The 21,453-nt window shown below is 49.6% G+C and overlaps 1 protein-coding gene across 4 annotated transcripts in view; it reads left to right on the top strand.

Moving 5' to 3' along the window:
• Positions 1–21,453, top strand: part of Jupiter (microtubule-associated protein Jupiter) — a 71,762-nt gene that overhangs the window by 10,091 nt on the left and 40,218 nt on the right. Inside the window, exon 1 of one of the 4 annotated variants that reach the window (XM_050182642.3) lies at positions 9,238–9,403. The exons of the other annotated variants lie outside the window; for them this stretch is intronic. Within the exon in view, the coding sequence (XP_050038599.1) occupies positions 9,384–9,403 (20 nt within the window). The 5' untranslated portion in view covers positions 9,238–9,383. Of the gene's footprint in view, positions 1–9,237; positions 9,404–21,453 lie in introns of those variants that run through there. 4 annotated transcript variants of the gene reach the window in all.

The following is a 21,453-nucleotide window of genomic DNA, read 5'->3' as shown; positions in this document are numbered from 1 at the left end:
TTCTCCCTGTTAAGTTTTTCACTGTGCGATTCTACAGACCTGACAAACTTGCCATTTTAGTCAGCCTTAACCTTATACGTGATGTAGGCTTCGGCCGCTCGCTATACTTCTGCTCATATTCCGTTGTCGGCGGATGGAGCTCGAGCATGTCATTCAGGGTCATTACGAAAGCGTGCCTCTCATGTTCGCCTGATGAATAGTTCGTAACGCAATCACAGCGGAAGCGAGCCAGAGCAGGCCATATCGCAATGAGAGGCAGGCCGTTAACGAAGACCTGTTTTTAACTATATATAGCAATCATAAAGGCCGCGCTTTTGTAACACTTGATCAATGTGCACGCATCCAAAGCTTCTCGTTCTGATGAGCCCGCTTCCGGTGTGTGCGTATACATACAATCGGAGGCGCCAACGCACACATGAGTGGAGCGTTGTTGTTGAGTGTCGTCGTAAACACGCTCGCCTGTTTCGTGTCCGCTTGATGCCCGCGTGTAAGCGCCAGCCTTCTTTACGACCTCCAGACGACAAGGATGAACGGTTCGCTAATATAGGCTCCACACGCCCTGACTAATGCCAACGCCGACGTCTGCACCATAATCTACGTTACTGTTCTCCTGTAAAGACAGTCTCTGATTGCTATACATGTACCTCCGCAAGTACGAGCGACTCTCACTCGCTCGCCTATTTTCTTTTTCTTCATCTTTTCTTCTTTTTTCTTTGGGGGGGGGGGGGGGGGGGCAGGTTGTTGCACGTCGTTTTTGGCCAAGTATCCGCATACAGAAATTTCGGCTGATAGAGGCGGAGGGGGGGGGGGGGGGGGGCGTGGAGAGTAATGCCAGCCAACATACCCCACTCCCTTGACTACGCCCCTGTTTAGCGGGAGTACCGCTGAAATTGCACTCCTGCACAGACAGCAGAAAAGTACAGTATGTGCCGAAAGGAAATAGCACGATTCCCAACAACGTTATTTTCACTTCGCGTATTCCTCGACGCCATGTCGTCCGTCGCTCCAGTTAGGCGGTACGGTGCGCTGGGCGTTACGACGAGGAAAAGTCATGCGACATCCCCAAAAGTTATCTGTCGAACTTGAACATACGGCCCCTGGTATATATGCTATACACTCGAAGTCGTGCACGCCCTGACTCATCGCCACTCACTTGCGCTTGCACTTGCATAATGTTAATACTCGCTGGTACTCTCCCCGGAATGAATGTGAGTGAGTGTACCGACCAACGAATACAGCTGACGCCTGTAGCATCCCTGACGCTCCAGTTTCCGTGGGTCGTGGTTATAGTAGTGCCACGGTAGAGCGTGAGAGAAACCGTTAAAAAAGTGATCAGCGTCCCGAAAAGAAAGCAAAACGTTACATCGAGCGGGCCCTGCAGCGCGCGTGAGTCCGCGCTCCACAAGCGATGCTGCAGGCGCATTGGTATGCACCGCGTCTCGGGGACGCAGACCGACGGACGCTGACTCGGGTCGGCGGGGCTTCGTCCTAAGCGCACTTACAAAATAATCGCCCCGATCCCTGCGCAACCAACGGCGGCGGGGCGGGCAGGTCAGCAACTTGCGCCGAGACCCCTGGGCTTCCTCCCGCGTCTGGGGGGCTGAAGACACGTCATTGGCTGCCCATGACGTCATCATGCGCTTCGCTGAGCGTAAAAGGCTTCCTTTTCCTTCTCGGGCTTCCGATACTCGATATGAGCTTCACTAATGCGCTGCAGCACACTTGGCTTGCTTCCATTCTTGGACAGCTTTAGTTCGTCCGGGCTTGCTGTACGTACAGTCCCGGGAGACGACTGACTTGACGGTGCTTCTCTCGTTTGAGAAGATGCGCGGGACTCTGACTAGAACAAGATCAGTTCTTGTTCGACTACTCAGAGTCCGCTCAGGTGCGAACTCTTCGATGTAGGTTGTCTTCGGCGCTTGTATAGAAGGTCAAGCTTGCAGAGGCAGGCTGAGTAGGCGGCCTTCAACAGACAGGTACACAATACCAAAAATCAAATAGAGGTGATCTCAGAGCTCTCTTTCAGCTATTGTTTAAAACAGATGGATCATCGAGAAGGCTGGTTTCGGCCAGATGAACAAAAGAATCCCCGGCGAAGTCTCGCGCAGCGCTGAAAAGAGGTCACAGCCACGGCCATGGAGATGCAAATATGGCAGGCGTGACCGCTGATGCTGGCGTATTCGCACCTCTCGATCTATACCTTAACACGAATATTCTTCGGGGCGTTCGCTTCGTCTGGCTTGGCAGGCGATAAGCATGCCTCGTAGGCAAACGAGTCCAATGTATCCAACATTGTTGAAGCATTGATGGGTGGGGCCTACAGGCAGAAACAGCGGAGAACTCCTTATAGGTGCGGAGCGAGATAAAACGGCGTTAATGAGACCTGCAGAATCGGTATGCCTAAAAGGGCTGCCCTTGTTTCGCTAGGAGCAGTGGTGATAGATTGCATGAACACGTTACACGGCCAGAAACGGGTGCACACAAAGGGTTATTTACGGAGCCAGATCGTGATTACTGTTTCCTGTGGAAGACAAGCACGCATTAGTCCAGTGCAGCGCTGTGCTGTCACCCAAGCTCTGACCGATTACGTATTGTCCTTAGCGTATAAAAAGGAAATATGTGAGACATACAGCGCATTTGTTAAGGCGATCGTGACAATAGCTCATTGACGGTCTCTGGGAGCCTTCGTCCTGCAACGGAATTGATTGATTGATTGTGATAATTTCTGACCAATGTACATCCTTTGCGCACAAAGACACTAGTGCGAAAGTGACACCTGCTGCGCTTCTGAGGCATACTTGCAAAGCGCTCATGCAACTAATGCTAGGACCAAGAGACCTTGATTTACGGTAGACTTAGGTCAGAAAGTGCTACACTGAAAAGTTAGTGACGCCGCATAATATGTGAAAAATTTAAATCATCTTGTATATGCTTACGAAAAAATGTTCAAATGTCATTTTCGCTGCTGAATCCGTGCTTTGGCTCCGAACATGCCGACAAAACGTCTCGCGCGACATTGCAAAATGAAAAACGTTTATTTGTCTGTTGCACTAAAAGGCGCGTTCTAAAGCTTGTTTGCGTTACTCAAATGCGAATAAATTACAGGATAAATTAATTTATCACTCCTCAAGGAAAAGCACAAATCATCAAACATCACTCTGAAGAATGCAGTGAACACAACTATTCGATACGACAGAATAGCGCGGACATTCAGTTCCAAGAAGCGCTGACGTATGCTGCCAGAGGCGTTTATCTCCGTGACAGCGCTTTACGCAGTTTGACTCCGCACGAGCGAAACCGAGTAGCGTAGTAGACGCGTATCGACTTCAGCGTGGCTACGCGCGCGTCGAATTCAAGGCCAATGACATGACAATGGCGTCAAATCATCGAGAGTCGCGTAGCAACGCCGACGCGAACCCAATTGATCGCTGGCCGGCCTCCCCTCCCCTCGAGACTCGCCGTGATATGCCGGGAGAGCGAAGAAGAAAAAAAAAAGAAAAAGATCTAGACCCACCCACGCCGACTGACGTTACACGCAAAGTTCGTTGAACCGTGAGGCACATCACGACGCTGTTTTGATTCTGTCTTTTCCCCCCGAGTTTGGGCTGTCTGCGTTCGTCTACGGGGCAACCGCCGCCCTGTGCGGGCGTCGAATCGGCGCGTAATATGCGGTCGCGGACCAGCGTTCCATATATGGGTGGGACCGGTGCGGCGAGTTGCTCTTTAACGGGTAGCTAACGCTTCCCAGTCACTCTCTTCCTCCGCGGGAAATGGCCCGCTGAAACCCGTGATTACAGTGAGTGAGAAAAATAAATAAACGAAGCGTGATCAAAGTCTAGCAAGGGGGCGCAGACGTTTAAAGACACGACGAAGACACGTGACGTGCCTTTGTTATGCGCGGAGAAAAAGAATGCTTTTAAGGTATACGCCTCATTCAACTATGTCTATTCTCTTCTATATTTGTACCTAACTATTAAATACGCTCACCTCTGCAGTCATAGATGATGTGGATTAGGTTGAGTGCCGTTAATGTTTGCAAGTCAATATCAAAAGCTAAGATTTGCTAAGGCGATGGCAATGCGCATTTTTGAAGAACGCGTACGATGGTTATTTCATCGATGTGGGTGAAGAGGAAAAACCTACGGATGCAAAGCACGGTGTGGAGCGACATAATAGCTCAGCCCGAACTGGTTTCATCTCCTATACGTCATGCTATATCCGTCAGTCACCCTGGTCACTTTTTCTGGCACCTAGCTAGCTCTATGCGCGCGCCTCTTTCTGTTCACTTTTTGCGGACATATATTTTGAACCACTGTGGGACATCTTGTGTTATCTTGAACTCCCTGAAATTTAATTCTCACTTAACAGCGCTAGGGAGCTTAATCTACTATTATTAATGTTTCACGCACCGCAAGTGACACGGATATAAGGAGCGGCAGAGGGATAGAGAGAAAAAGCAAGGAGATTAAAGGCAGGGAGATCAACCAAACGAGTGTCCGGTTTGCTACCCTGCACAGGGGGGTACGGGAAAGGCGGAATAGAAAAAGGAAGATAGTGAGCAATGAGGGTACGTGATTGTTTGTCGAAAACTGTATATGTAGCTTAGCTACAGGCTTCGTCGCCTGCTATACTCTAAATGTCACGGCCATATACGGTGAACATGTTCATTTAGTTATCAATAAACGCTGATACGAGTAACCAACACCCGCCGTCGAGATAGGGCTGCACTTCGGCCTCCGGCACACATACATGTGATGTCCTACAGAGCTTTCCGGACTACAGCATTGTAGCTCAATTTATGCTCCACTTAGCAGATACAAAGCCTGGTCAAGTGCGAGCTGCCATTTGTCGCCGCCCCTATGTACACTATTCTGTATAAGGGCGCTCACTCAGATTGGAACATCGATAGAGGGCATGCTTGTTCTGCCGTAAAGCGTGATTATGTGCTGTGACCGAAAGTGAGCTCATAAAGTGTCCAATTCGACGACCTCACCGTGTCAAATAAGTGGCCACGCGTGACACATACCATTTGTTTTGGGTGGCTGTATTGTGGTAGCACGTTGTATATGAGCGATGGCACTTGCTGTGGTTTAAGTCGTAACATTCTGTCGAAGGCTTGCTGTAGGCCAGCCATAGAACTCAAGGAAGTATAATATGCTCCCGCCACCTTGCATGCCTTCGCAGTTTAACCGTTCATGTTACGTTTTCTTAGAGCACGTCGGGCAAACAGGCCTGCTTGGTTTCTCTACATAGGCGGCAGCAGACACGTCCGCACCATGCACGGAGGAACATTACTGTGCGCCATACCCAGCTCCTCTACGAGTTAGGTGATCTTCGCCTTGAATGATGACCGATGGGAAAGCCTGCTGAGATCAGCGCGTCTAGGAGAGCGTAGCCGTCGAGAACAACAAATAAAGTAAGCCAGGAAGCGCACCCGGGAACATCGACCAGGGCTTTGAGTTTGCCGACGGCAAGGCGGCAGCTATTGGCGAGATTGGGTTCAACGCTGGTTCGTTCCTGAGTCTTGTATCCTTTGGGGTGGCCGAGATTGGGAAGAGGCTTTTCGGCGCCCCCCTCTTCCAGCCCAGCCCGCCCGTTATAACTTCACCCCCACCCCCTCTCCCCAGCCCCCATGCCCCATGGCGCGGAAACTTGCAGCATTGGGGCAAAGAGACGGCGAGATGCACTTCGAGACCCTCCTCCCTGAGTCACGCGAGAGGAAATCGACTCAGCAGAAAGTTTCCGCTGGGAGCGCGCTGGGATGGATGGTCTTTGATTCCGCGCTTTGGGTCGCTGTCAACGGTTAACCAACCCCCAAGGAAGTTTCCTTTCGAACAGCCCGCCGTGGAGACTGGCTTTGTGGCGATGCCGTAATCCTGGACAGAAAGCGTGCCCCTAAGCGACCCGGTGCTTGCTTAAGCCATTGTTTTCGCGTTAGTGACAACGAGAAAAAAATAATAGTGATAACAACTTGGCAAGGTGATACTTCGCAAATTTGTGTTTTCGGTCCGCAAAGCGGATTAGGATATTAGGTGGCAATGGCATTCCCTGTTCTGCAGAGAAGGCCGAAAACCAGTTACGTGACTTGGAAATAAAAATTTAAGAAAGCGCATTCAACCGGACAGAAGGCCAGCGACGTCTCTCCCTGAATCATTACCCAAAGCTTAACTGCTTTAGTCCGGCAGCTGGCGCGACACGCCTTTGCAATAGTCTGTTTCTGTGAGGATCAGGAAGGTTTTGGCTTTATTTTTAACGCAGAAACGTTTCGTGATCAGGTCTGCCAAGTGACATCCTGTAAAACTATTGTAAAAACCGCTGGCACATATTTGAGTAGTCATTTTCTTTTCTTTCTCTTATTTTTTTCGTGATACATATTAGTTGCTTCGTGGCGACCAAGAAAGTATGATCTGCTGCAGTTTGTGCGTTCACATTTTTTTAAATACATTATCACAAGCGTTTTTCTTATAGTTTATGTTATTTGTCTCAATTTGTGTGCTATCTAGCAGAACATTGTCTTTGTATTATTATCTCGCTCTCAGAAAACCTTTAAAAAGGGGGGAGAGGAAGACTGGCATGTTTGACTTGTCCTTTACGCGAAGACAAGTGCTGCCCTTCGCTCATGCCCCATAGGACGTATGAAATAGCATTCAAAATGACACCGCGCTCGGAGGACACTGCACATTGTCGCAGCCCACAGAGAAATTAGAGCGGACCTTGCTGCTGGCGCTCGAAACTCTGCACGCTCGGCGCCCTCGACGTAATCATTCCACGCGTGTCACGAGCACAGCGCACGCGAATTGCGTGGACGAAATGCTGTTTGAAATTGTGCCGCTTTGCGCCAGCAATTATTTCTGCTGCAGTCACCATTTCACGCTCGCTCAACAGCGTGGAACGCCAGACGCCGTTGTTTAGGCCTACAGTCGGGGGCAGAGCGTTTTGTCATCATTACGCTGTGATGTAAACTACACGGCACCCTGGAAAGTAGCTCCGCTCCCGTCTGGGGCGATCTTAAGAAGGGAGCCGTAAACGCTCGGCTGACAGAGTGCTTCGGTCACGGTGCTTTAGGACAGCGCTGTTTCTTCATAACGCACACAGAGCAAGACATCGTCGTTTATATAGTTGACATCTCTTAAGCATACTTGACTAGCGCTTCCAGAACTTGGTGATGGAGGTTTGCTAAGACTCGGTCGGACAACCTGATGACGCAAATAATGTCACGGTTACCTGGAGTTGTGTACTAGGACTGGATCATGTAAATAACCTCTGAGGTGAGTGATCCAGTGCCATACAGTAGATTCCTTGTAAACGAAAAGACCGCAGAAAGGTTAGAAAGAAAATTACAGAGCAAATTATAAATGGAAGATGGACGAAATACCTGCCCTCGCTTCTCCGTGGTATGGTGTTGCCGATCCAGCGTACGCTCGGAAAATACAGCAGCAAGGTTGCTTTGGGAGTCTTTTTTTTTTTTTTTTAACTGTCCATCCTCACTTCAGACGACCCAAAGAAACGCCTTTCTTTTCGCTTCATTCGGATTAGTATCTCCTAATAAACGCACGTACGTAAGACCGGCATTGTACTAACGACTACAATTAAAATTATGTCTTGAATTTTACTCCGACGTTACAGTGCTAATCAGTGCAGCACGTATTCCTGCAGTGCATGCGCTCCATGCAAAGCTGCAAAATCAGCGCCCCTAAAACGAACATCAATCAATCTGTTCCGTTACTCTTCCCTTCTTTCGTTTTTTTTTTTCTCTTTTATTCGCCAAGCGACGCACAGCGTTCGGAAAGGAGCCTATTCTGAGCATCCTGGCCTTGCGCGTATGATAAACCATGAATAAACACGCAGCTGTGCGCGTCCCTTTTGGCTTCTACCAATGTTGCCATGCGTACAGCAGTAAACGCTACGATCTTTCGTCTGTAGGACGCGGCGCACAAAGCCGCCCATTGTGTGCCCCCCTCCCCCCCCCCCCCCCTAGTGAATAGCTGCCGGAATGCGTCGAGCGACAATTATGTGCTCCCGTTTTGCTTATGGCGCACCCGATGACAACGGTTGATGAGAAGCGGACGGGCCCCGGGCTGGGCACTGCGAACGCACTAATTGCGTCAGCCAGACGCCATTATACAAGAACGCACGCAAGCGACAGCGGGTCAGTGAACTTGGCGCGTAGCCCATTCGAGTTAATTAAAGCAATGGGATAAAGCGAAGCGGGGGGAAAACAGAAAGAACAACGGGGCGGCCGGTGTGGATTTTGAAACATTAGTTTTCGTTGCTTCCTTTCCCACATCGACAGTTTAACCGAGCGGCGCTGCATTGTTTTCGAAGCGTGCAGGGAAAGAGTGCAGAAAAGGGAGTTGTATCGTGGCACACCCGTTTATATACACCTTCCGACTTTTCACTCTGCACTTCAGGACATGTCAAAAAAAATTTTTTTTTACCGGGAGAGAGAAAGGATGGGAAGAGGAGGGTGAGTGGCAGTGATAAGCAGTGACAGCTGTACACATTTTGAAACATACGGTACGCTCACGTCACGTGTAGATCGCCATCCAGTACTCATGGACAGCGCATATGACTGCAACACCTATGGGTTACGTAGCAGTTACGGCCGGAATGTAGCTGATCAGCATTTGAATATCAGAATGTAACTGACCAGCTGACCAGTATCTTTAGAAGCCAAGTCCACGCACCTGGCTAGACGCCAACCATCTGGGTGTGCACCCGTCGTCTGCCACTAGCGTACACGTAGTAGGCGCGAGTCATCAACACGCGGTTTCCGAACTCGCGTGCAGCGATTCCATTTGGAAGAGAGACAGACACCGCCCCGCGCACGCACAGCCATACGTGCTTATTATACGAGACGCACAGACCGTAGTACGCGCACACCTGGATGGTTTCGCGGAGCGCAAAAGCGCGCACGGCAAGGGGGAAAAAGGTCGAGTGTGTGTACGCTACAGAGCGTGGTGGTACTGAAGGTGGTGAGGGCACGTTATAGGCGACAGGATGTGACGTCATCGCGAGATCGAGTGCCGCTCTGCACTCTGCCAGACAGTTTTGCCTCCCTGGTCAGTCAACCAGCAACTGCTCGTTCCGGTGGGCGGCTTTTCAGAATCCAGGAGAGTCCTCTCCCTCCACCTGACGTCACCCACCGACACGTGACCGCCGCCGGGGCGCCGGCCGCTGTTTCTCTCCCTCTCCTCTCTTTTCCGCCGACACAACAGCGTCGGGGAACGAGTTTTTTTCGCCGTCGAGAGACAGGAGGAGGGCATTACGCGCGCGCGAGACGAGAGGCGTACAGGCCGCCGCTAGCGCACGCAACGCACACTGTCGGCCCGTCTCGGAGCGCCTAGGCCGCACACGAGTCCGTCATCCACCACCACTGCGCGATGTCTGCGAACCACATCAGGTACGGAGCCGATCTTTGGACATTCCTCGACTTGTGCGGGCGCAAAGGGCGCCTCGCCGCGTACTCGCGATTCCGTCACGGCGGCTTGATCCGCTTTTCGAGACGCGAATTGAAGCCGGGGGCCGCCTACTGGATGCGGGAAGTGCTCCTTTTATGGCCGCTTCGAGGCGTTCTTGCCTTGGCATGTGAGCACCTACCTGCCCCGACTTTTGCAAGCCGCGCATTCCAGGCGCTGCTCTTGGCGCATGTGTCATTTTGTCCACCTGTCCGATGTCTTGTGTTCGCTTCTATATTGGCCCGGTAAAGTTAAGCGGTGTGATCTGAATATTTTGGCTGCGAGCTTTGCCCTGGCGTAAACTGGGAGTGCCCACTGGGCAAGCCTGAACGAAGCCTGTGCTGATTGTGGCACACGGGCAGCACGTGCCAGCTTTGAGCGAACAGACATGCTCGCGTAGATCGCTGTACGCAAATGCCTATTTCACTCGCACCGCAGCGCCAGTGCTTAACGGGCAAGCTGCCTTGCCGCAGTACCCTGTCGCATAAATCGCCCGAGTTGTCGTTTACACCAACTAAGTGGACAATGCCGAGATCGAACTAGATATAAAACTAGGCTCGGTTCATGTATATATTGTTTTACTACCGCTAAGACAAATGGCACAGATGCACGAATTACCACACTACGTTGTAGCATATGTAGGAAATGGATTTTCCAGCCGGAGGATAACCTGTAACCTAGACTTCAGGCTGGATACCTTGTTCAAGCTATAGCCGTAACTAATGTCCAGTAGCAGGTGCATAGTTCGTTCGACGCAGGGGTTGTTGTGGTGCAGACACCAGAGTGACTAAGTTATGAGGAACGAGAAGAAAGCGGGTTAACCGAGGGGTCATAGCATAAGCATAAGAAGCCAACAAACAAAACACCAAGGACAGCACAGGGGGAAATTACTTGTACTTACTAATTGAATTAAAGAAATGATAAATTAATGGAAATGAAAGTGGATGAAAAAACAACTTGCCGCAGGTGGGGAACGATCCCACGTACAGTTATGAGTTAGTCACTTTTAGCGCTATATCACGCGCGGATGCCAGAAAGAGCGTTTCCGGTGGTTGAGTCGTCTATTTAGTCATATCCACGTACACGTTCCATTTATGGTTCAGAGTCGAGCGGATACTATTCACATTCCGCGTGATAAGCCATGCTCCCACTTCAATGTTGATCGTATCGGAGAAAGCAGACCACCCACTCCAGACACACACGCACACCTTCTGGTGACCTTGACGCAGAAATCTGAACGCAATCTGGCGCCTTGTCTTCACGTATACGCCTGCACCGTGCGGCCGAACGGTTTATGAGCAGCATGTGCATATACGCGTAGGCGATTCCTGTTTACAAAACGCCTCGCCCGCCTCTTGCCTTCTTTGAGATGTATAGAACGTCACTGTCTGCATGCCATGCATACGATTGTATCGGTTTATCTCTGATCATACTGAATTATCTTGCATATGGCATGTTCATATTGACCAGAATGATATTAAACCTAGCAACCCATTTAAAGAACTGCGGGTAGTTCTATTTATGGTAGTGAAGAAGCTGAATCGCTTAATTTTCTCCGAAAAGTTATGCTTTCAAACCTTGACAAAAAAAATAATAAAAAGGTGACCTTCGTCGCATTTGTGAGCAGCTTTAGTGAAGGCAACCAATAAGAAATGAACACATTAGTGTACAGTATTTTCATTCATTTCATCTCTGTTCTTTCTTTTTTTCCTAATGTGTGTGTCTGTGATGAGGGTCGACAAGCTGAAACACTGTCAATGCGAAACCAACCCAAAGGAAAGAAAGTTTTACGATATTGTGGGTGTATCGCGATTGTTTTGGCAACGTTTTTCAGAAGTAAAACGCTTCTCTTATCGTTATTGCTATGACAGCCGTCGGGGAAACTTCTCGCGTTTCGTCAAATTCCTCTTCGGCGCTCGCTGTTTCCGTGATAACGATCGTGTGCGTGGATTCAGAAGAAGACCGCCAAGTTTAGGGAGCGCCAGCGCTGAAAAACATTCCTTGATCATTCCTCACGCCGCGAACCGTTTCGTCAGCGTGCAGCCATCGTGACGGCCCTCGACGCACGTCGAAGCCGTCGAGGAGCCAGAGTAGGTCGCGTGAGTGCGTTAGCTGCCCGCTTCTTTCATTCTTTTCTTTCGTTCTTTCTTTCCGTTGGTCCATCGCGCGCCAGCTGTGTTGGTACACGTTAGGTTTTCCAGGTCGCGCTAACGTTTCTCTGACGAGCTCCGCTGAAGCGAAGGACGCGTTTTAGCGAACACAGCGAGTGAGGCGGCAGCGCAACAGCAAAATGCCCAAGAGACACTTGGCGCTCTGATCACGCCGCGGCCTAACAACGGCGAGATGTAGCGGGTCTCAGAGGGTGTTAGCCGTGACGTTTCGGGTCCTCAGCCTTCGCTGGTTTTGTTCGTACTTTCTTCGACTCTAGCTCCTAATTCGAACTTCACACGCATGCTGTCGTTATCCCCATTGTGTTTCGAACGTCAATAATGGGCCTCGCTCTGCCTGCTTAGAAAGCTAACGTATTTCTTTCACCACTTTCGCTAATACGGTCGCACACAAGGCGGAGATAAATGCATGCCTGCTGGAAGGAAGCAACCGGTGTAGCTTTGCAGCTCTCTACAAATGTTTAGAGGAAAACCTTTTGGAATGCAGTTCGGTACTAGTTTCTGACGTTCACCAGCTGCCTTACATCTACTAGCCCGATCTAAACTGTGTTTTCCGCATCGGTGAATCGAAGGAATTTGCGACGGGACGCAACCAAGATATCCGTGATAAGCGATAATTGAGACCGACTATAGAAAGCGGAGGCGGCCAAAGAAACTTGATAAAACTAAAGATGGATCACAATTAGATTTTTTTTCCGCAGGTGATTTGTACATTCCACAAGGTAACAGACAAGTGATTGCAATGTGTCTGCAAAGCACGCTTGGGCGCATTGTCCTAGACAAACAATCGTAAGGGTCCGCGAACGGCACAGATAAGCACATCCTATGAGAAACTCGGGTAATGTAACCCGCGGGGCGTGTTCCGCGAACTGGCGGCGAGCCGTCGCTTGCATATCGCCACGCCAGCAGCCATCCGAAGACCGCAACAATTCCCGCCGACGTTCACACTTCGCTCGGCGGGATAATTTGCGCGCGTGATCTCCCAGCGGCAGATCCGGAGAACAGCGAGCCCCTTTCTCCCCTCGCGTCTCGCGCACTGGGTCGCGCCGACTTTCGTTTATTTCTTCAGTTCGCCAGCCTCGCACAGCGAAGGCGCGGCGTGACGGCGCAGGGTGCAATGCCCCGTGCTGTTTATAAATACGGCGGCGGCTACTTGGATGTCTCCGCGCGCCGTCTCGAACCAGGAGCCGCTGTCCCGAATAGGAAAGCCGGGCAGCGGAGACGACCGCCCGTAGAGAGTACAGTCGCAGACCGCGAAGCGCAGATAACGGATTTGGGAAGAGGACGACGCGCAGGGGGCGCGAGGCGACACAGCGTGCTTGAGGAGCTGCAGAGCGCGCGCGTCACCGCGACGCCGCCGCTTGGGTCGGCGCCAAGTCGCACGCCGCGGCGGCGGCTTCTTCTGAGCTGTCACGCCGCAGTGGACCGCCCGGCTGTGGCCGCTTGCACTGCGGGCTGTCGCGGAAGCCGAGCGTGTACGCGGCACTGTTTCTCCTCGGACAACTTTCTGTATGACGAATAGAAAACTCCATGTCAATGAATACGAGCAGCTTTGAACTTACGTACATCCATTGTCAAAAGTATGCGGACAGAGGGTTCTGCGAAAAAAAAAAGCACACACAAATTTCCTTAATTCCTCGAATGCATATAACCTGAGACTGAAGAATTCGGGAGGAGGGCGAGGGCTGCTGCTTGCTGGGGGCGGCCTTGCAAGAGTTGCCGGCAATAGTTCCGCCTGAACGCGACACGGTCCGAAACACTTCCCAGTCCAGCTAGCAACACGATGCATCACAAACAAATTGACACAGAGCCCAATACGTTGCGCGTTTTCCAAACCGTGCACGATGACCCGCACGGTTTATTTTCCAACCCTAAATCACGCGGGAATTTCAGTTACCATTGCAAATTACCATTGCAAATATACCATTGCAAATATCAGAGTGCATTGGTTGGCTTCATTGGGTCAGCCTCAGTTGACGAGAAATTCTTCTTTTTTTTTTTTTTTTTTTTTTTTGCAGACCCATGCCCAGATTTAACGTGTACACAGTCGGCCACAAATCTTTACTGTATACGCGTTGTACGACAAATGTGAACGTGTAGGTCACAGAAACTACTAGATTGAAACTTTGTACTCGAGGCTATGTGCTCAGGCTTCATGTGAATTCATATTTATCGCAAATTCCCTGTTCCATACCATCTTGTGGCCGACTTCGAGCATTCAATGCCAGTGAAACGAGGGCAGAGTTCCCTAAAATGCTCGCATATGCATGGACTCGCAAGAAAGCTGGCACCTTTCCCACCGTCATTGGTCGGTGAAGCCATACCCTGTTCCGTGACGAAGACGCTCATTTTCATGCCTTGAAGATGCATTGCAGTGATTCTAATGATGATTGAAAAACTTGGGTGACTGACCAAGTCAGATCCTGATGTCTCGGTTATTTTTCTTGAAGTATAAATGTTCGGCCGAGTGAAGTAGTGTTGCGCGTGCCTTACAATATTTAGGTGCGAAAGATATGGTGACGTGCTACCTTCAGTATAAGTGCCTCTGGTAAGAATGTACGTCAGAGCACGTCTGCTCGTTTGGCTCTCCCTAACCAGGTGGTACCTTCAGATCTGGCTTCTACGATGCTGCACACTTTTAAGCGAACCAGATGAACTTTAGTTGGTACAAATCTTTATTCTGCAGTATTATCGCGAAGAGGAAATAAAAAAATATAACTGCAACTGCCGAGAGACATTAGGCATACCCTGACCATAGTGCTTGTCTTGTAATCGAGCAGTCATTTGTATAAGTGGTCCTGGATCTTTGGCATGTCTACAAGGAATAGCCGCAAGCAAGAACGCGAGCTCGCGTGTTTTGAGCGTGCATACACGTTTTAAGCGCATGTAAAAACTTAGATAAACGACAACTGTAAATAGCCGCGCGTTCAAAGGAAAGAAATGCCGCCAACAGGCGGCGTGTGTGTCGCGCCGGTGAATAAATGGGGGTGCGACGTCCGAGATGAAAGGACACCGCCGCTGTTGTCGTTTACGTTGTAGTCGCCGACGAGCCATTCACATATAGATGTCACAAAAAAAGACAAACGCGAAGACCTCCCTCTATAAAAGCGCCAAACTTGAATGCCGCGTGTCCGGTTCCTTAACATGTGCGCTCAATAAGGATATGAAAGCGTATGCGCAGTGTGCTATAGAAACTTGTATGTTCGAATAATACAGTGTTCATTTGAAATAGCTAGCAGCCGACTATAATATAGAAAGAGCTTCGTCTATCTCCAGATGTTTACGCCATTCGTGAAGCCTTATACAACCTAAGCACCCGCGCCTTGTTAATATATCTCAAAACAGGCGTGGTTGGGGGGGGGGGGGTAGATAGTGAGAAAGAGGAGGAGAGAGAGGAGAATCACCTGCCACAACATTTATGCTTTTCAATACATAAAAGCTTATATACGTGCAGCCGGCCGCAGAAGCTTTCGGGACGCGGGAAATGCGCAAAAGCTGAATTGCCGCGAAGCCTTGGTACAGAGCCTCGATTTCGAAGTGTCAGTCTACAGTAGTTTTCACTGCGACATACACAGAGGCCAATTAAATTATAGGCGCCATTTCTTGACCGGGCAGAAATTCACATTTTTCGTAGAAACCGTGTCTCGTAAACTTTTGCGACCGATTGTACATGCCGATGGTTGGATATAGCGGAACAGCGACTCGTGCGTATACGGTCAGACAAGTATAGTTACATTTTCTATCTTCTTTAACGAAGAGAGGCTGTTGTATAGACGCGAAATGCACCGAGCACGCTTAGAGCTGTCGTTTCCTGGTGCTGAAAACGTGTAGGAAGGAGGGCCGGGGCTTTCAAGGTGCGGAAGAAAGCGAATGAGGTCAATCCTCTGGACCTTCCATAGACCTCAACGCACAAAAGGTTTTCTTAAATGTCCATTCCAGTGCCGTCTCGAGCGGGAAACCACTGTTCGTTGCTCCTCATGCGACACAAAAGTGTACGATGTAAACGACGTGAAAGCTCATGAGGTGTGCTTAGGAAATTGCACAAATGACTGCTAAAAAGTACACAGCGCGTTTCTAAGCGTCGCTAGATCTTTGGTACACTGGAACACTGTGCATTGCTACACTCGTGGACTTTATTTATTTATTATCTGGCCGGTCTTCAATATTTATTATTGCATAAAAAATATTTATTATTTATATCTGGCCGGCAAGTTCCAATATTTATTGTTATTTACATAATTGTTATGATTTGTTGGTGCCTGAGCGCAGGCTACTTCTCGTCACACGAAAGAAATGCACAAAAATAATGCCATAATACTGCAGAGTGCATCACGAGTCATTACGTATAGATTTAGTATACAGACACAGAGGTGCGTTTAACACAAGCGTATGATTGACAAAACAGTAAACAGCAGCAAACCAACAATGCGAATGCGCCTGAAGAACATAAAAAATTTCATTTGCACACCAGCAGATAAACAAATATTTCGGGCTAAATGTGAACAAGCTTAGTAGTAGTAGTAGTAGTAGCAGTAGTAGTAGTAGTAGTAGTAGTAGTAGTAGTAGTAGTAGTAGTAGTAGTAGTAGAAGCAGTAGTAGTAGTAGTAGTAGTAGAAGTAGTAGTAGTAGAAGTAGTAGTAGTAGTAGTAGTAGTAGTAGTAGTAGTAGTAGTAGTAGTAGTAGTAGTAAATTCGTGTACATACCAGTGGAATATTCGATGAAAAGAGAGAGAGAGAGAGCCAGAAGAAAGGGGAAAAGCAGGGAGGTTAAGCAGATGGGAAGATCCTGTTTGCTACCCTACGCTGGGGAGAGAGAGAAGGGAGAGGTAAAGTCATAGCAAAGTAGAGTTAAAGAAAGAAAGGAGCATAGCCATACAATCACAGTCGGTCACTGTCACCGCATACCGTAACAGCACAGTAGCACTCGCAGCACTATAAACATCTGTTTAGGTTACAGCCGCTCTCCATCGTCGCTCTCCGGTGCGATGGCCTGTGATGTCGGCATTCTAAAATCAGTTCCTCTGTCAGAGGTCCTTGGTCAAAGCGCGCTATCGCGATTGCGAGCGATCGTCTCTGTAAATTGTAGCGAGGACAGTCACAGAGGTGTTGAAGAGTCTCCTCGCTACCATATATAGCGCAGAAATTCACGATGTTCACTCTGCTCGCTATTAATCGAAAATAACCTCAACCTGTACCGCAAGGACATAAAATGTTTGCGTGCGCATCAGTTGGTTGCACCCTTTGCCGACCGCGTCGGGTACGCAGCCCGCACACGTGCATGCGGCCCACGCTTGCAAACGTGTCGCGTGCGGGCTTGATTGCGAGGCGCGTTCCGCGAACTGTGCGAGCGTGTCCGCGGCGCTGGCGGGGTGGAGGAGGAGTCGTGCCCGCCAGCGTCGATCGCCGGAGCCTGCAAATACACGCGCGGAGGTTCGCCACGCGAACTAACGCTCCCCATCTGGGAATGAACGTGCATCGGGCGTTTTCGGTGCGCCTCCAGCGGGGCGTGCAGTTGCTTCAGCCCGTTGCCGGTCTCACGCTGCGCAACCGGTAGTGCTACACGCCGGCTTCGAGGATTACAAACCGAAACGAAGAACGGGGGGGGGGGGGGGGAGGGAATTGACGCGTACAAAACGTGAGCGTGAGCTAAAAGCACGCGAACGCGCTACACATACGCCCTGCGTATCCTCGCATGCAAGCACTGTCTGTGTATATCCTCTGTATATATCTTTCTGTAAACGTGTTGAATCAGAGGGCTCATGCTGGGCTTAATATTTTTTTTTTTCATTTTGATTTGAGTGCCTGAAGAACGAGAGAATGGATGAGACGGCGAGCAATCGTTTACGCGAGAAAGGTAGAAACGGTAGAGAAAGATAAAATTTGGGGAGGGAGGACAGAGTTCAAGGACAGATTCGGATGGACTGGAGTGTTCATCACTGCTTGACAGCCGGTCACTCGGTCCGCTTGACTTCAGAAACCACAGCAGTGCTTTTGTGGCTTAATGACTGTGAGGTTTCGCCAAATGAAAAAAAGACCGGTATGTATAACAAGAAGTTTAGGGGTGTGCGAATAGTGATTTCTCAAAGCCGAGTCCCTTGCTGATGGAATCCAGAATGATGACGAATCCCAGAAAGATGGCATCGAGTCGCAGCCCATAAAAACAAATAAATTATTTTCCGAACATGATATGTCCTTCGGATTGCTTTATGATTAAGCTGGCTCGCTCTACATTACCGGTCCACCGACTCGTGGCTCCACTGAGGTAGCCCGCCTACTTGTTACTGCTATGCTTGTAAGTCACCTCCGTGCTGGTGCGTATTATTCGAAAACTAGATCCGCCGAATTATGAGACATTCTGAATAGCGGTTGATCAATTCTACACAGTCTTGTATTACCTACGACCTCCTTGAGTCATTACGGCCTGAACTGTTTCTCTATAGACCTTTTCTTCAGTATATGCATACTATATAGGCATTGTGCACACCATAGTCGAGTAAAAGCGCTGCAAAGACGTAGCTGTCTGCAGGCAGCTTGTGCATATCGAGTACAACATGTCTACTGAAATTATCTGTAAACATTCTAAGGCACTAAAGGAAAATGACCAAACACTTTGTTCAGACCGACGAAATAAATGCAATACGAACGTATAGACGGCGGAGGTTTGGACATGTTTAACTAGGTTCCGACGTGTGACTGACCTTTGCATTCTTGTTTCTTTTTCTTTTGTTATTTTTTCTTCTTCTCTTCTTTAAAAATAATTTAAAATGGCCAGAGGCTGTCGTGCCTGTTGCGCAGCGCAACGGCAATTACTTTGAGCTAAAGAAAAAAAAAAAACTGTCCGCCCACGGTGCAGTGCATTCTTAAGCCCACACAGAAAGATAACGATTCTCTTTTTCATCCCATGGTGCACCTTTAGCGTTATAACGACGTGTAATAAGGCGTGTCATCTATGAACGCGTCCTTCTGTGGCGTTATGATCGCTACTAGTTTACCCGTGATCTCCACTCAAGGCGCAAAAGCTGCGGTCATCAGTGGTCTTAAAGCAAGGTCTCGGACGCAGCGTAAGCTAAAGATGAAAAAATAAAAGCGAACTTCCGGTTTTCTCGCGCGCACAACAGCTGGTCTCTCGAACCGGTCGGTGCACGGGCTGGTCAGCTATAAGCACTTGTCGCGCCTAAATGGAAGAGCATGCAACGTGCTGTTACCCGCCATAAATACAGTGCGCCCTGCGAATTACTTGCTTCTTCTCGTTTGCATGCTCGAAACTGTCGGCGGCAAGCGTGACTCCATTGAGACAACGGTGCTTAGCCCGCGTCGCGTCCGGGGGCGGTGGCTTACACGAGGAAGCGATTATACGCGTCTTTGCAGTGCAGCCCCCACATATGCAGAACACGTATGCCTCCATTTGGCACAGCTTCAGGTACGCGCCGTATAATGACTCATTTGCTTTTAAGTGGAAGGTGCGCGATGGCATAGTACAGCCCTGGAAGAGTGTAGCAAGAGAGAGGACGTCAATAGAACGACCAAAGGAAACAACTTTGCGATTATGCATGTCTTAAAATAAACTTCGCCCACCTGACCACACCTGTTGTGGGAAAGAATAACACGAGAGCTTAGAGAATTTTTAGCGAAGCGCTGCATCTCCCACACTACCGCTCTTGTTTTGGCTATCTGCAAGCTTTTCGCGTGCTTGCTAAGCTGCGCCAATATTGCGCGGCTTGGCTAGCACGCGCAAAGCTATAGCTGGTAGCGGAGACAGCAGCTGTAACGGTAGAGCAGTTATAAGGCGTTCTAAATTTCCCTATTAACAGATATAGTGCTCCTCATCCATGAAATATGGTATTGAATCTTTAAAGTTGTCCGCCCATTCTAATTACCCCCACTTTCTTTCACCTCATATATATATATATATATTATTTTTATTTTTCTCGTGCACGATGCACTTACGCCGATACAGTTTGGCGTGACCTAACTATATAGCAAAGCTGTACTCGAAAAAAAAGAACAGCAAATAAAGAACATAAAGGGGAGGGAATGCCTCCGTAAACCTAACCATGAGTGTTGTACTGCAGCGACCTTGCGTAATCTGGGTATGACAACTAAAGATAAGAAGAAGAAAACATATGAGCAGCGACACAAACGGGGCGCGCTGCGGGCAAACCCGAATTGCGGAACCATTGTGATCGCGACGCACTTGCTCGGGGAGTGCCACCCGCATATGCGGCCCTTTGTGGGCGCGAGTCGCTTTCCCAGAGAAGAAACCGCGAGCTAGCAGCAGCGACGACGGTACAGCGCCGCTGAACGTGCTTGTCCCGTCGTATCTCTCGCCCCTGAAACACCGTATGTGTATCGCGACTGCTCCCCACAATGGGGTGCCACCCACCTGCCCCTTCCTCCTCCCACTTCTTGGTCTATTCATCGTCGCAGTCTGAATTGCACCATTCGATGGTCGCGCCGGGCGAACGACTCCCCCCGGAGATCTTTTCTCTCGAGATAAGCTTTTCTCTCTCCTCCATATATGCGCCGCCGAGTTACGTGTTGCGTCGGCACCCCCGTGTGCCTCGCAGAATACGCAACAGGTGTGCCAGATATCCCTCATGGGAAGGCCTTGGCCTGCGCGTCTAACGGAGTTGTTGGGCTGTTTGCTTGTGTTGGTTGCGGTTGCGTTGCCCGCGCGTTAGCCTCCCTCCGGTTTCGTGTGAATTAGTCCTTGGATAGGCTAAACTTGCGAGCCACAGACTTAGCGTTGATTAGATCGAGCTCGAACTGACTTGGAAGCCTGATGACCCGCAAGCGAACCCGCGCGAACAGACCTTGTTCGTGAGTGATAAGTTGTGTTCCGTTGACCTCAATGGGGCGGCGCGCCCGTTGTATCGGTCAAGCGAAGTTGAAATGTTCAGTTCATGTTGACAGACCTGCACAGTGGAGTTACGGTCGCTATAGCGTGACCTGCGCCCTCACTCAGCATATTAAATTTGTGCTGCCTCAATACGGGTAATACAGCTCTGCCTTTATGGCGAGTCAGCGTGCCCCCGCATCTCTCCCACCTTACCTCTGCTTTCTTTCATCCTTTTCTTTGATATTTCGACATTTCTGTGTCGCTATAACTAAACGAGCGATTGTGGCATCGAAAGTGTTTCGACAGTACTGAGACTTGCTGCAGAATTTATTATAAATCTTGTCGCAACCATGCCGAAAATTGCATTTCCTCAATTTTTCTTCACTTGTTTTTTATTTAGAAAGCTGCATTAGTGTCGTTCTTGAGCGCCGTTTTTACCGTTGTGTAGTCGTTGAGTCTCGTGTTCGCTGCGCCTTAACCAACCTTGCCATACAATCCGATGTGTCCCTTCCGTCGCTTTCTGCACCGTGGCTACGGAATCCCATGCCGCACAGAAACGACCTCAACAGGCTTGATTAAATAAGGAAGACACGGGAAGTTGTAAATAATCTGTTACTCTTCAAGAGGCCGCTGCTGCGGACAGCCAAAGCTGTCTCAACGGGGCACTGTCGCAAACGCCTCGTTTTGTGAACGCACGGCCGTACGCGAAGAAAAACCCGCTTCTCACAGGGACCGCTATATCGTCCGGAGCGCTCCTCGTAATCCGAGCCTATGTGGGCGAGCTGGTGAAAAGGTCTCGTCGTAGAGCGCCGTCTTTGTGCGTCCTGCGCGTTGCTTCGAGAGCAACCGAGCCTCCAGCCGTATCTGCCAGCCTCCGTTTTCTTAGGCGAGATCGTTTATCACTCCGTCTTCGGGAAGAAACGTATACGACAGCGCTCGGTGACGCGGCGACAAGAAAAGAGCACGTATCCTGTACTTCACTGGAAGGC

This window comes from Dermacentor andersoni, chromosome 4 (genome assembly GCF_023375885.2).
Source record: "Dermacentor andersoni chromosome 4, qqDerAnde1_hic_scaffold, whole genome shotgun sequence".
NCBI classification, from domain to species: domain Eukaryota; kingdom Metazoa; phylum Arthropoda; class Arachnida; order Ixodida; family Ixodidae; genus Dermacentor; species Dermacentor andersoni.
Note: the sequence above shows the minus strand (reverse complement) of the source record. Positions and strands in the feature narration are given on the sequence as shown.